Below are 16,421 nucleotides of genomic sequence, written 5' to 3'. Positions count from 1 at the left end.
GCAAGAGCGAAGTTTAATCACTGCGTTTGACCTCAATCGCACAAACTCATCAACAGGCACCATTTTTTAAATAGCCTATATGTTGACCAGAAAGCCTCGTTACTGTTGGACTGTATGTATTGATATGGCTGGGAGTATCTGCAAGATAGGAAAGCGTTTTCAACATGGAGCCGACTGTGTGTTTTCTTGGTCTGCTTGACACATGCAAGCCTTCACTCTTGATTTGTTCTTCAGATGGTAAAAGGCAGTTTTATTTATTGATTTGATAAGACTAAGGTTGGGTCGGAATCTATAAGAACACCAAGGTTTCGGACTTGGTCTTTGCTTTTTCAAGATAATGAGTCCAGATACTTATGACCAGTGATCCTTTTTTTTTTTTTTATTTTTCTTGCCAAAAATAGTTATCAGTTTGGTTGTGGTTTAGTTGAAGGAAAGTTTGGCTAAGCGAGTTGTTTACCTGCTTTAGACAGTGGCACAGTCATGATAAATTTTCCAGCATTCCTCTTGAAAACATTGATTCAAAAGCTGCTCCTTTCACACAACACTGTCTCCCCCAGAGACAAATTCTTAACTTTTCCCTTTTGGAGTTACATTTTTAAACTTTGCTTTTAGTTTCCTTTCTTACTTTGTGAGGCTATTTTGAATTTTTGAGAGCAGAGTACCTCCGTTCTTGAGGCTACTTCAACCTTCAGCAGCCACAGACTTCATCTCTAATACGCCAACCAAATAAACATGAGCAAAGACTCCTACACCACTTGCACCCTTCTCCTTTTGAAAGTTTCCCTGCTGGAGAAATCTGTCCAAGTATAGAGCAGAATAGTTTAACTGTAGATGTGACAGAAAGTGTAGATTGGAACCGACCCTGTAGTCCTGTAGGCATTAGCTCCAAGGGACTAACTTAGCCTGTTCACAAGCATAACATATTCACTCCTGAAGCTAGCCTTAGGGACTTGACTCGCTTTGGGCCTAAACAGCAGCGTGGGGCGAACAACACTAGCTATTCAGATATAGTGATACAGGTTGACTCCAATGAACAAAGATGCGGCAATCAGATGTTACAGAGAGGAACATAGCCAGGATTTATAATGTTGCCAGACAGATATGTATTTCGGTATTTAGTAATTGGCCCTTGCCTCCAAGAGGCAACGGTGAGAGGTGTAGCAGATTATTCTTGCTGAACCAGTATTCTATTTCCTGTAGCAAACACTGAATGTAGTTTGTAGATAAATGGCCTTTAATCTATTTGGAACACCAACCTTCACCATAATGGATTAGGCATTTTGTTTAAAAGCATAAAATACTGTTCAATCTTTGCATGAAAATACACAAATTGGGACACAAGTGATTAGCAAGCCTTTTAAGAATGGGTTTGGGGTCTGTAGGTTAAGGCTGACAACCATTATGCTGGAGTCTAACTTCACACAACCTACATGTAGAATAGAGTGACATGGTACACATTCTAATCTATTTCCACTCATGCGTTGCTGACTGTTGTGCTTTCTACTGAGGTAGTTCTGTGTGAGTTGAAAGTACACTTCCCTGTCTTATTTTGTCGATGACAAATTGAGAAATAACCACCAGATGTCTGCAGTATTAATCTCACCAGAGCAACTACGACTTTTCTACCCCAAGATCTACATTTCAAGCAGCCAGCCTCTCTCGCGATCGACGGGATGTTTTTTTTTTTTTTGGTTTTTTTTGAATGACCAATGATGAAATAGAATGACCTAGTCACAAAGAACCACCCACTACAAAAATGCACATTTATTTTAAAGTATATTGAGAATTCTTCATGTGTAAATGTATGTTTCTGTGCCTTGCACAACATAATTATAAAAAAAAATTGTAACTATCTGACTTCACGTTGATGATCACTAAACACCATACAAATGAAAATGCAAACCTGGGCTCTGTCACTCACGTCAGTGGATTCGTCCAACTGCAGTGAGAAACACAATCTCCGATGTCCTTCCACACATCACCCATAGCTTCACAGCACCGTGTAACTGTAATTCTTTACAGGTGCAGAGATTTTATTGAAGATATTTCCGCCTTATTTTTAAAAGATCAAAACAACGAGTCAGCTGTACCTCTTTTACCATCTCTCTGTCTTTAAAGGGCTTCTTGTTAACGATGATGTGACGAACGGCGGAGCGATGCTTCGGTGGTGGCTTTCACTGTTGAACTACTGTGAAGAAAATAAGTATTTGAACACCCTGCTATATTGCAAGTTCTCCCACTTATAAATTATGGAGGGGTCTGAAATTTTCATCGTAGGTGCATGTTCACTGTGAGAGAGATGCACCTGTGTGAGGTCATTAGCTGCTTAACGGCACCTGTCCACCCCATACAATCAGTAAGACTCAAACTTGTAACATGGCCAAGACGAAAAAGCTGTCCAGTGACACCAGAGACAAAATTATACAACTCCACATGGCTGGAAAGGGCTACGGAGAAATTGCGAAGCAGCTTGCGAGGATGCCCGTGGCCATGTATTGAGATTTTGGGGAAAAACCTCTTTGGTCAGTCAGACCATTGAAGATGGGTTGTGGCTGGGTCTTTCAACATGACAATGACCCGGAAAACCAAGGAGCCAGGAAAACCAAGGAGTAGCGTGGCCTAGCCAGTCTCCAGACCTAAACCCAAGAGAACATTTTGGAGGGAGCTGAAACTCTGTGTTTCTTAGCAACAGCCCAGAAACCTGTCTGATCTAGAGATCTGTGTGGAGGACTGGGCCAAAATCCCTCCTGCAGTGTGTGCAAACCTGGTGAACAACTACTAGAAACGTTTGACCTCTGTAATTGCAAACAAAGGCAACTGTACCGAATATTAGCATTGGTTTTCTCAGGTGTTCAAATACTTATTTGTAGTTGTTTCACACAAATACATCATTCAAAAATTATACATTATCTGTGGATTTTTCTTTTTAGATTATCTTTCTCACAGTGGACCTGCACCTAACAGCAAAATTTCAGACCCCTGCATGATTTCTAAGTGGGAGAACTTGCAATATCGCAGGGTGTTCAAATACTTATTTTCTCCACTGTATACTGTGTGAAAAGTGACTGTGCTATGCAAGCAATTGAGATTTTAGTTAGTTCACTTTTCTCATTCTCAGCTTGCTTGTCGGTGTCATATTTTCCATAAACAGTTAAAAAATGCCGCAACACATTTCACTACACTGGCAGATGAGGCAAACGCACATCAAAACTGACGTTGTGAAAAAAAGTCCGCCTCCCATTCCGTATGAAATTGATACGTTTTTGTCTTCTTCAGCATGCACTCATGTTTGATAAGATTTCTTAAGCGAGGGCTTAAACGCGGGAAGTTGCAGACTAGCGTGTTTTCCTGTAATGTGTCGTTTGCACATGCGCAGTGAGCTGAAGGTCAGAAAAATACAGCAAAACAACAAAACTAGTCTATCACAATCGACGCATTGTATACCCCTGCAGTAAAACATTCGTGGTTCTCGGAATACAGTCGACAACACCATTGCCATTCTGTCATGCAGTTATCTACCACCACCCTTATTCTAGCTTGTTATATGAATTGTCAGAATTTATTGGTGACCTACCCAGACAATGTATTCATCACAAATGACTTTAATATTCACATAAATTCTCTGTTGGGATCACTTAGCGTTTAAAACAATAATTGATACTCTTGCAGAGATCTTATATTTTGTGTTAACAGTCTGAGATGCACAAAAATACACCAGGGATGCATAAAGTAAGAGCAAACTCCATCTTTGGATGCATGGTTTTAGTACTCTGCCGCGGTGCTGGAAAATTCAGTGTATGATTTTATTTTTAGGAATGGGGGCTCGAAAATGTGACTAATTTTGTCCAATATGTACTAAATGTCGCCGCCCCATAAAACACGGTGGGTCATTTCCAATTTCCTTGGCAGCTTGCATTTATGAACATCTTTGCTCAACAATGGAAATACAAACATGACAGAAAATATGGCACTCTTGGTTGAACTGGTAGTTTGTGTGAGAGAGGACACCTTTTTTTTTTCTTTTTTTTTTTTAAATCACTGGCCTGTGATATTGGTACTCTGTAGGAGTTGATTTTTCTTATCAAGTTGGTATGGGATATTCATTTACAAGAAATCTGCATGAGCAGATGTATGTGTGTGAGGAGGGAGTGATGTTCATTTTTATGACATGGCTCTTTGCTGTAACACAGTAAAAAAATGTGGCTCTTCTTCTGTGACTGGTTTGCCACCCCGAGACTCTACTTCTGTTCATTTGGAAAATAAATCAGAATTCATTTTTTTTAATTACACAACATCCCATCCACTCCATTTTCAGGACATCAAAAGCATTCCTTACTTTGTATTTTATTATGTACAGTTTTATCTTCTGTATCGTGAGTGGCGTTTGTGGGTCACTATAAAATGGGTCTGACTCTTGCCATTGCAGAGCCCCATCAATTTCAATTCAAGTTATATATATATATATATATATATTTTTTTTTTTTTTTTCTTAATAATATGGGACCTTAATGGAAAGACAAATCCAACCTTCAATACAAGTGCATTTATTCAGTGGGGAAAAAATCGCACAAAGAATTATTTGACATAAAATAATGTGTGTCACAATTATTAGCACCCCTGGTGTTAATACTTTGTACAACCCCCTTTTGCCAACAAAACAGCACCTAATCTTCTCCTATAATGTTTCACAAGATGGGAAAAGACAGAAAGAGGGATCTTCAGCCATTCCTCTTTGCAGAATCTCTCTAAATCATCCAGAGATTGGGTCCTCTCCTCTTCAGCTCACCCCACAGGTTTTCAATGGGGTTGAGGTGTGGGGATTGAGATGGGAGATGCCATGGGAGGAGCTTGATTTTGTGATGGTGAACCATTTTTATGTAGATTTGGCCATATGTTTAGGGTCATTGTCTTGCTGAAAGACCCAGTGACGACCCATCTTCAGCTTTCGGGCAGAGGACAACAGATTTTGATTTAAAATGTCCTCGTATTTCAAAGCATTCATGATCCCATGCACCCTAACAAGGTTCCCAGGGCCTTTGGAAGAGAAACAGCCCCACAACATCACTGACCCACCCCCATCCTTCAGAGTGGTATGAGGTGCTTTTCAGCATGCGCATCTTTCGTGGCACGCCAGACCCACTTAGTGTTTGTTGCCAAAAAGCTCAATCTTGGTCTCATCTGACCAAAGCACACGGTACCAGTTGAAGCCCCAATACCGCTTGGCGAACTCCAGACGTTTGCGTTTATGATTTGAGTGAGGAAAGGTTTTCTCCGTGCATGCCTCCCAAACTGCTTGTTGGCGTGTAGACAGCACCTGATGGTTGATTTGGAGACTTTGTGACCCGAGAATGCTACCATTTGTTGTAATTGTGTAACAGTGAGGTTTGGAGATCTTTTGATTTCTCTTACCATCCTCCTCACTGTGCGTGGTGGCAAAATAAAGATGGGTCCTCGTCCAGGCTTCTTTACCACTGTTCCAGTTGTTTAGAACTTCTTAATTATTCCTCTCACAGTGGATATGGGTAGCTGCAGTTGAGTGGCAATCTTCTTGTAGCCTCTGCCTGACCTGTGAAGGTCGACGCACATCTGCCTCACTTGGATGCTGTGTTCCTTTGTCTTTCCCATGTTTAAGAGTGGATAAGAAAAACGGCCTCTGTCATGTCATACAACTAAACTACGATATAAATGACAGAAATGCTTCAATTATTTCCTGGGAATTGTTAAGGGTGCCAATAATTGTGGAACAGGTGATTTAATGAAAAATTATTTTTTTGTCAGGGATTTTTTCATTTTCTTACAAATCATTTGAGTTGAAGGTTACATTTTTCTAAAATTTTCAGTGTGACAGTATTCTTCTGCAATAAACACTGAATTTATTTTAAGGCTTTTAACACATCTTAACCGGAGGTGCCAATAATTACGGAGGGCACTGTACATGATAAAACAATGAATCTAACAGAGGGTTATTTAATACGTGTAAAGACACCAATTCCAATGCTTTTGAAAATAAGAAGGGAGAACTTGGACATCCTTGTCAAACCGATCTCAAGACCAGAAATCGATGAAAAATGAGGTCCTAAAGTCCTTATACTGGACTCCAGTCAGCTTTAGAATAGATTTTAAAGTTCAAATCCTGGTCTATAAATCACAAAATGGTTTTGGTTCTGAACAGATAAAGTGCTGACGGAACACAAACCCGTAGAGCTCTGAGATCGTCAGATTCAGGTTAAACAAGAGAGCGCACAGGCCACGGCAAACATGGCAGCATTTAGCTATTATTATGCTACACACAAATGGAATAAGTTGTCAACAGAGGTGAAGTCAGCCCTAAGTGTGAATACTTTTTAAATCCAGGTTGAAAACTCATATTTTTTTCCCATGCATTTTAGAGTATTTCCACATTTAATATTTCCTGCACTGTGCCATGTTTTTAATTGGAGTGAACTAGCAAAATATAAAAAAGCAATTGTATTGTGTTCAAGACAATTTAAGCACACAAAACAATCCAATACCATAACAAACTAACAAAATAGAGGTACAAGGGCAGTTGAGTTGCGTAAAACACAAGCAGAAGAATGAAACAACGTTTAGTCATCAGACAGAACGAGTGTCCTGTAGCCGAATGTTATTTCCAGCAATGGAGTAATGAATCCAGAAATGTCCAAAAGACGAGAGGCAGAAGGCAGAGTGGTAGAAGACATTACTTGAACAAAGAAGCGAGAGGTTTTAAGAAGTTCCAACTAAAAGTCATCCCGTCTTGAGATAGCCACTTTTCGAAAGTTCCACAAAGATCCGCGTACGACGACGTAATAGTCCCCCTCTTACAGAAAGTTCAACAAAGGTCTGCATCAGATGACGTAATAGTATACGTAATAAAGTATGGAAGAAAGAAAAATAAAAAATAAATACAAAACAAATGCAATACGTTATACAGGGTTCGCACCCGGCCCTAAAACCCCTAAATTTTCCAAGGTGCATTTAGGGGCTCCTAAAAGTCCTTAAAATCCGCGAAAACCGGTCAAGCCCCTAAAAAGGCCTTAAATTAAAAAAAAAAAAAAATCAAAGGGAGGACCTCTACCGCCAAAATTCTCCCTAAAAAAAAAAAAAAAAAATTTTTATTTAAAAAAAAAAAAAGGCGAACAGCCGGAAATTGTCAACGGAAGTCACCGTGTTGACAACTAGTCACCATGTTGTCGATATTCCATTGTTTGTTTCCGTGAGTAGGCATTTCACTTCGTCTTCGTTACGACTGAGCGTAGTTCTTTCATCGATCCAACTTGTATCATGGGCAAGTGCATTTTTCAAGAAGCTTGGGTTGAAAGTAAGGAGTTTGGGAGATGGGTTCGTCGAGATCCAAAAGATCAGCACATGTTTTACTGCCATCTGTGCAAGCAGAGTTACCAGCTTGAAAAGATGGGCGTCAAAGCGCTGGAGTCACACCGCAAAAACGGGAGATACGCTGATTTGGCGAAGACTCATCTTCCGTTGGTATAAATCTGTTTCTAAAATATCAAGATAGTGAAGCATCAACTTCAGGCAGTGGTACGAGCAGTGCATGCGCACTAAGGATCGTAACAAACCGCTTACTTCCATAACCGGTTTTAACCGAACAGCTGTAGCAAAAAACAGGTACCATAGTGGTGTTTACATAATTCACCCGCGGGACCTCGAGTTATGGTGCGGGGTTCCGCACGGACTGTTTTTGTTGTTGCTTTTCCGGAGTGACAAGTTCACAGACTTCCCCCCCGTTATGCGAGGAGTGTTTTGATGTCTGCCAATAAAACAAGTTTACTCCCATACTTTGGAGCATTTCCTCGATGCCATGTTTGTTTCTTTGATTTAACTGAATGTTCTTTTGAGTCTAACTTTAGTCTAACAGCGAAACTTGAAAAAAGTGGAAATGATGTTGAAAAAAGAGCGCAATGTGGAGTACCGGAACCGAAAGAAATGATTAGAAATTTTAACTGATTTCGAAAGTCCGATTGCGGTTTTGGTTGGGAAAAAAAAAAATGAAAGCCGGTTATAACCGGTTATTTGTAGCCGGTTGCGATCCCTAATGCGCACCTACAGTTGTCCAGCCAGAAGTCAGGCTTTATGAACGTAGTTCAATACACGAAGACGGACTCGTTAAAGGCAGCGATCGTGTGGACTTTAAAAGTGATCTGCAGCCATTACAGTTCCAAATCTTGTGAAAATAATTTGAAACTGTTTGCAGTCATGTTCCCAGACAGTGATATTGCTAAAAACTACCACTGTGGGGAAAGGAAGACTTCGTACCTGGCTACATTTGGCATCGCTGCTCACTTTTCATCTCTACTGCCACAAAGCCAAAAAAAAAAAACAGAATAGAGACTGACATATCAACGCTTATTGAGAAGGCTGACAGGGTGTGTGAGGAGGCAGAAGAAAAGAGGAATCTGAGGTTTATCACCGAGGCCAATGCACTCAGAGGCAGAGCAAAGGACAAGAGAGCCACTTTGGCACCTCTGCAGCAACAAATAGAGGAGGCACTGGGTAGGCTCAAGGAGCTAGAGTCGGGGTGCTGAAACAGACATCAGTAAAAGACATTTGTGTATATAGTTGCAATTGACCCCTCCGTGGATGTTGCGCAATCCGCGTCATTGACCAATCAGAGGCCAGAGATCTGCATAATCTCAGACTCAAATCTCAGACAACGCTGGCTGGATGGTCCAGTATAGCTTTTCTATTGGCGTTTTATTGCGTATTTGGGTTCTTTAACAATAGATATGGTTGAGAGGTGTAGTCACGGACTTTATAATCGTGACGACAGGTATCCTGAAAGGCTAGTTGGTGGAGTTCAATTCGTCCCCTTTCCAAAACCGAAGACCCAGTACGAAAAATTTCTTTGGATCAAACTTTGTATAAGACCGCATCATCAACTGAATCCATCTAAAATCAACCGGAACAGAAGACAGAGTACGAAAAATATCTTTGGATAAAACTTTGAGGAAGACCACATGATCAACTGAATCCATCAACCGGAACAGATATGTTTGCACGAAGGTAAGCCCTATATTTGATTTTCAATACATGTCTCATATAAATAAATTAGCAGTTCTTCGCTTGCATAATATAGCTATGTGTGAATGATTGTCACACTTGATCTCTGTTGAGCGATATTTTGCGATGATCTCACTGCACAAACGTGTCTTTGTTCGGCGGCTCCCAAGCTAAGCTAAACCGGACTTTGTTTGTTAGCACGAAGGTATGCCCTATATTTGATTTTCAATACATGTCTCAAATAAATTAATTAGCAGTTCTTCGCTTGCATAATATAGCTACGTGTGAATGATTGTCACACTTGATCTGTGTTGAGCGATATTTTGCGATCTGACTGCACAAACGTGTCCCATTGTTCACGGCTAATTAGCTAAGCTAAACCAGACTAGCAGTCCTAAAAGCCTTCGACGTGCACCGAGACACCAAGACTGAAGGAAGGATGTTTAAGGACACTAAAGTAGTGATTGTCGTACTCGGTCGGAACTTGCGGAGGTTCGGCCCTAATTCAAGAATAATTATTGAGGGGAGCGTGTGACGTTACACAAAGAAAACGAGAGAAACTAAATCAAGCCTCGCCTTCTTTTCCTTCATACAGTGGTTCACAAACGGCTATACAGATACATATCCAGATTCTGCACACAAGTGTGATATGTAACACGAATATAGGAAACTCAATGACGAATTCGTCTTTGGGTTATAATATATTATGTGGCTTTTCGGTCTTCCTCTGACTCTGGAAAGATCTCGCGCTAATATCAATGGTTTCTCTGTCGATATGCATGTAAATACCATTGAAATACCGCTCGCTGAAATACTTGAAGCCCTGCTGTATGCTTTTCAACGATATTTCACTGTAAGCTAAGAATGCGAGTGAGAAATCAGCCGGTAAATCGGACAGTTTCGCTCTATTCCTTTCTTGCTGCGCCGATATTTTTCCTAATTGTTTGTCTGACGTCAGCGCACGTGGCGTGACATCACTTCAGGAGGCGTAGTTAAGTGCTCTGTACGGAGGGGTCAATTGTAGTTAGAATCTGTTTTCTGTTTACTGTTATGTGAAGACGTTGACAATGGTCATATCAATGAGAACCTCCACAAAGGGCGACAGGTGATCACTGTCACAGGTACTGAGATACTGGAACATTTGATGAACCAAGAATGGTTGATGGCACCATTGGGTAAGTCTTTTTTCCTTACTCTTGATTTACCACGATGGCCCTAAATTTTTTCCGTGTCAGCCCTAAATTTTTCGTGTCAGCCCCTAAGAATGCCCCTAAAAAGCCCTTAAATTTTTTTGGTCAGACTGAGTATGAACCCTGTGTCATTAAATATACACACTCATAACAGTACTATGACAAGAAAAGCTCCGGAATTGGTTGACATGATGGTTTGGAGAAAAGTTGGTATATTGTGCATCCAAGAGAGCAGGTGGAAAGGGAGTATGGCTAGAAGTTTAGGAGCAGAATTTAAATTATTTTACCATGGTGTAGATGGGAAGCAAAATGGAGTAGGGGTTATCTTAAAGGAAGAGCTGGCTAAGAATGTTTTGGAAGTGAAAAGAGTATCAGATCAAGTGATGAGGCTGAAACTGGAAACTGCGGGTGTTATATATAATGTTATTACCGGCTATGCCCCACAGGTAGGATGTGACCGAGAGATGAAAAATAAATTTTGGAAGGAACTAGGTGGAAGTAGTTCTGAGCATCCTAGGTGGAGAGTTGAAACTGGTGCAGATTGTAATGGACCTGTTGGTGAAGGAAACAGGGGCGATGAAGAAGTGATGGGTAAGTACAGCATCCAGGAAAGTAACTTTGAGGGACAGATGGTGGTGGAGTTTTCAAAAAGGATAAAAATGGCTGTAGTGAACACCTTTTTCCAGAAGAGGCAGGGACATCGGGTGACCCACAAGACCGAGGAGCACACAGGTTGATTACATATTGTTCAGACGATGTAATCTGAAAGAGGGAACTGATTGTAATATAAGGAAGAGTGTAGCTCGACAGTATAGGATGGTGGTGTTTAGAATGACTTGTGGTGGGGAGGAAAATTAAGAAGACAAAGGTAGAGCAGGGAACCATGCGGTGGAGGCTGAGAAAGGAAGAATATTGTGCAGCCTTTCTGAAAGAGGTGAGACAGGCACTCGGACAGCAGGAGCTCCTGGAAGACTCAAGTATTCCACCCAAGACGATGAGAGCGACAGACAGGAGAGTACAGTGGTACCGCAACTTACAAAATTAATCTGTTCTGGAAGTGGTTTCATAAAGTGAAACTTTTGAAAGTAGAAACACATTTTACATGTAAATAGCCTAATCCTTTACAACCCCCCCTACTCCGCCACCAAAAATAAGTTTTCAAAATGTACATAATGTAACAAATAACACAAAATTAATTCCATTTACCTTTGACTTTGAGTGCGTGGCGAGCAAAAAGGCCCCAGTCTGTCTTCAGAGGTGGAGGCATGCACACACCTTAATTCCACAAACTATAAATTCAAAATAAACTAACTTTTAATGTTTCGTGAAGTATCAATCCAAGGGTGTTAGAAGCCTTTGATGGCTTTTAACAATCATATGGAAATGTGCAAGGCAAACCTCATGGAAATGAGCGATTGCCCGAGTAGTTAACACATTTTCCGGATGATTCTTTTGAATAAATTTGGAAATGTCATGGAATTTCGCCAATACATCTTTTGTTTTGGCTGACAATAACATTGGCTGCTTCCTCCTCTAAGCTGAAAACTGCTCCTGTATTGTCAAGTGTTTCATCACCTCCAGCATTTAGATTCTATGGCAAAAGATCCTCATGGTGAACCAAATCGTCGATGTCTTATCCCTTGCCAGCTCAACAATTTCTTCGACTTCAAGTTGAACCTCCGCTTCGAACCTCTCAAGTCGAGCAGGAGCAGTATGAAGCCACATATATCCATGACTTTTTCATATTTCTCGATTTCTTGTTTTGTTGGACAACAAAAACTCTATTGTTCTCCTCGCTGGCACTGGCCATCAATTTCTTGGGCTCCATGGTGAAAAAAATAAACACTAAATCAGCAAAGAAGTTGTAAAGTATGAGTGTGCGCGAGCGTATGACAATGGATTCGGTAATGAAGATGCAGGAAGTGCGTCATAGGTAAAGACTGATGTCCCAAAAAAAAAAGATTGGCGTTGCTCCGAGCCAATTGAGTCATGTGAATGCCAGGAAGATGCTCCGTCCCAGCCAATTGGGGGAGCTGTTCTTTTGGGCCATTAGACTGGATGTTTCTCATGGCTAAAAATTGACATCCCTCCTAGCCAATATGATACCAGAAAAATGTTCCAGAGCTGGCCAATGGGAGAGCAGCTCTATCACGCCGATTTCAAACCAAGATACAGTCCAGGATGTTTCCATTCCTTTGAACCCAGCACCATTTTTTCCCCTTTTATATTAAGAATTTTTTTTTGTAACGAGAAAAAAATTGAGGCTTTTACTTGGTGGTTCTTATGGTAAGAAAAGGGAGAAGGAGACTTGATGTTGGAACCCCAAAATACAGGAACTCATACAAGGAAAGAGGTTAGACAAGAAGAAGTGGGACACAGAGGATTCAGGAGAGGCGAAAGGAATACATTGAGATGCGACGTCGGGAAAAGGTGGCGAAGGCTAAATGAGGTACAGTGAAGAAAATAAGTATTTGAACACCTTGCCATGTTTCAAGTTCTCCCACTTTGAAATCATGGAGGGGTATGAAATTTTCTTCATAGATGCATGCATCTAAAAAGAAAAATCCAGAAATCACAATGTATGATTTTTTTTTAATGATTTATTAGTGTGATACAGCTGCAAATAAGTATTTGAACACCTGTCTATCAGATAGAATTCTGACCCTCAAAGACCTTTTATTCCACCTTTAAAAGTCCACCTCCACTCTATGTATTATCGTGAATAAGATTCACCGGTGTGAGGTCATTAGCTGCATAAAGACACCAGTCCACCCCATACAATCAGTAAGACTCAAACTTGTAACATGGTCAAGACCAAAGAGCCAAAGACACCAGAGACAAAATTGTACAACTCCACACGGTAGCAAAGGGGTACGGAGAAATTGCCAAGCAGCTTGGTGAAAAAAGGTCCACTGTTGGAGCAATCATTAGAAAATGGAAGAAGCTAAATATGACGGTCAATCTCAATCAGAGTGGAGCCTCGTGTAAGATATCACCTCGTGGGGTCTCAACGATCCTAAGAAAGGTGCGGAATCAACCCAGGACTACACGACAGGACTTGGTCCATGACCTAAAAAGAGCTGGGACCACTGTTTCCAAGGTGGCTGTTGGTAAGGCACTAAGATGTCATGGTTTGAAATCATGCATGTCACAGAAGGTTCCCCTGCTTAATCCACCACATGTCAAGTGCTTCACGCTTTGAAAGCCCAAAGGATGATGACTTTATGCTACAGTGCCTTGTGGAAGTATTTGGTGCGCTTTAATTTTTAAACCTTTCGTCACATTTCAGGCTTCAAACATAAAGATATGAAATTGAACTTTTTTGTCAAGAATCAACAAGTGTGACACAATCGTGAAGTGGAAAGAAATTTATTGGATATTTTATACTTTTTTAACAAATAAAAACGTGAAAAGTCGGGGGTGCAATATTATTTGGACACTTGTATTAATACTTTGTAGCGCCACCTTTTAATCCAATTACAGCTGCAAGTCACTTGGGGTATGTCTCTATCAGTTTTGCAAATCGAGACACCCAAATTCTTGCCCATTCTGACTTGCAAGACAGCTCGAACTCAGTGAGGTTGGATGGAAAGTGTTTGTGAATAGCAGCTTTCAGCTCTGCCCACAGATTCTCGATTGGATTCAGGTCTGGATTTTGACTTGGCCATTCTAAAACCTGGATATGTTTGTGAACCATTCCATTGTAGATTTCGGTTTATGTTTTGGATCGTTGTCCTTTTGAAAGATAAATCTCCATCCCAGTATCAGGTCTTTTGCAGACTCCCAACAGGTTTTCTTCCAGAATGATCCTATATTTGGTTCCATTCATCTTTACATCAATTTTAACCATTTTCCCTGTCCCTGCTGAAGAAAAGCAGGCCCAACCCATGAGGCTGCCACCACAATGTTTGACAGTGGGGATGGTGTGTTCAGGGTTATGAGCTGTGTTGGTTTTACGCCAAACATATCATTTTGCATTGTGCCCAAAAAGTTTGATTTTTCTTTTATTTGACCAGAACACATTCCTCCACATATTTGGTGTGTCTCCTAAACAAGGCACTGTTGATCAATAATGTAGTTCTGCTTTTTAATTCTTTTTTGTTTTTTTAGAAAGAGTGTGTTTCATGAATAAAATGTAATTTTCTCAAACATGGATGACTGCATGGATTTTATAAGCAATACTATTTTCCAAGTGTAAAGATATATATATATATCGATGTATATCCATTCTTTAAAAATATTTAAGCGAACATCTTCATTTCAGGTGTCAAGAGGTGCTACCAATTTTGTCTTTTCCATGGAAACCAGGTCGAAATGGCTTTCAACTCCCACCTCTGAAAGAACTTTGTTCACGTCCCACAGGAGGCGGGGGACATTGAATCCGAGTGGACGATGTTCCGCGCCTCCATTGCTGAGGCGGCCGACTGCAGCTCTGGTCAGTGCCTGTCGTGGCGGCAACCACAAACACGGTGGTGGACAACAGTGAGGCATGCTGTCAAGCTGAAGGAGTCCTATCGGGCATTTCTGGCCTGTGGGACTCCCGAGGCAGCTGATGGGTATCGGGTGGCAAAACGGAATGCAGCTTCACTGGTTGCTAAGGCAAAAACCCGGGCGTGGGAGGAGTTCAGTAAGGCCATGGAGAACGACTTCAGGACGGCTTTGAGGAAATTCTGGTCCACGGTCTGGCGTCTCAGGAGGGGGAAGCAGTGCACCGTCAACACTATGTATAGTGGGGACGGGGCGATGCTGACCTCAACTCGGGATGTTGTGAGTCGGTGGGCAGAATACTTCGAAGACCTCCTCAATTCCACCAACATGCCTTCCCATGAGGAAGCTGAGTCTGGGTGCTCTGAGGCGGGCTCTTCTATCTCTGAGGTTGAGGTCACCGAGGTGGTTAAAAAGCTCCTTAGTGGCACGGCTCAGGAGGTGGAGTTCCTAAAGGCTCTGGATTTTGTGGGGCTGTCCTGGTTGACATGCTTCTGGAACATCGCATGGACATCGAGGACAGTGCCTCTGGATTGGCAGACTGGGGTAGTGGTCCCCCTTTACAAGAAGAGTGACCGGAGGGTGTGCTCCTGCTATAGAGGGATCACACTCCTCAGCCTCCCTGGTAAGCTCTACTCAGGGGTACTGGAGAGGAGGGTCCGTCAGGAAGTAGAGTCTCGGATTCAGGCGGAGCAATGTGGTTTTCGTCCTGGCCATTGAACAGTGAACACATGTTTTGTGGACTTGGAGAAGGCATTCGACCGTCTCCCTCAGAGAGTTCTATGGTGGGTTCTTCGCAAGTATGGGGTACCAAATCTCCTGATACGATCTGTTCGGTACCTATATGACCGCTGTCAGAGTTTGGTCCGCATTGTTGGCAATCAGTCGGGCCTGTTTCCGGTGAGAGTTGGACTCCGCCAAGATTGCCCCTTGTCTCTATTTTGTTCATAATTTTTATGGACAAAATTTCTAGGCGCAGCCGAGGCGCAGAGGGTGTCTTTGGTGGCCTCAGCATGGCATCTCTGCTCTTTGCAAATGATGTGGTTCTGTTGGAGACACTGTCTCTCGGGTAGCTCGGGAACGCCTCAGGATCTGTCCGGAAAAGCTGGAAGAAGTGGCTGGGGAAAGGGAAGTCTGGGTATCCATCCTGAAGCTACTTCCCCCTCGACCTGACCCGGAAAAACGGTAGATAATGGATGGATGGATGGATGGATGGATTTTGTTTTATTGGCTCATTATGCTACTCTGTTTGTTGTGGTATGATAATTTTTGTTTCAATGTGACACAGTAAGTACATACAATGTCATCAATAATGACCGGCCTACACAGGAAGTATGTGAGGCAATGTAAGCTTCTTCTGCTTGAGTACGTGAAATGCTATTATTCCTCACTGCCTCAGGAGCTCCATCATAAAGTAACATACATGCACATGCTGCATGTATGCTGACAGTGTAACAAGTGTGTATTAATATTGCATCCATGTTTGGCGGATTTTCATTATTCGTCAGCGTTTAAGGAACGTAACCCCTGCGAATAACGGGGGAAAACTACTTATTTTGATAGGAGCATGGGAATGGAGCAGCTGATGCCAACGAATCAGCAGGCCACCAGTCAAAGCTGACTGCAAGGATGGCTACACAGAACAGCACTCAGGTACAGTCATGTAAAGTAGCTCAAATATTTGGAATCTTTTGTTGTGAGCTCTAACAAGTTTTCCTTTTTGTA

At 41.7% G+C, this 16,421-nt stretch overlaps 1 protein-coding gene across 3 annotated transcripts in view; it reads left to right on the top strand.

Moving 5' to 3' along the window:
• mdn1 (midasin AAA ATPase 1) overlaps positions 1-16,421 on the top strand; it is a 326,227-nt gene that overhangs the window by 291,639 nt on the left and 18,167 nt on the right. For all 3 annotated transcript variants that reach the window (XM_061812802.1, XM_061812803.1, XM_061812800.1), the window contains one exon: positions 16,260-16,349. In XM_061812802.1, coding sequence (XP_061668786.1) covers positions 16,260-16,349 — 90 coding nt within the window. The remainder of the gene's footprint in view (positions 1-16,259; positions 16,350-16,421) is intronic.

The sequence above is a fragment of the Syngnathoides biaculeatus genome, chromosome 23, assembly GCF_019802595.1.
Source record: "Syngnathoides biaculeatus isolate LvHL_M chromosome 23, ASM1980259v1, whole genome shotgun sequence".
Lineage (NCBI taxonomy): Eukaryota > Metazoa > Chordata > Actinopteri > Syngnathiformes > Syngnathidae > Syngnathoides > Syngnathoides biaculeatus.
This window is presented reverse-complemented; position numbering and strand designations above follow the sequence as displayed.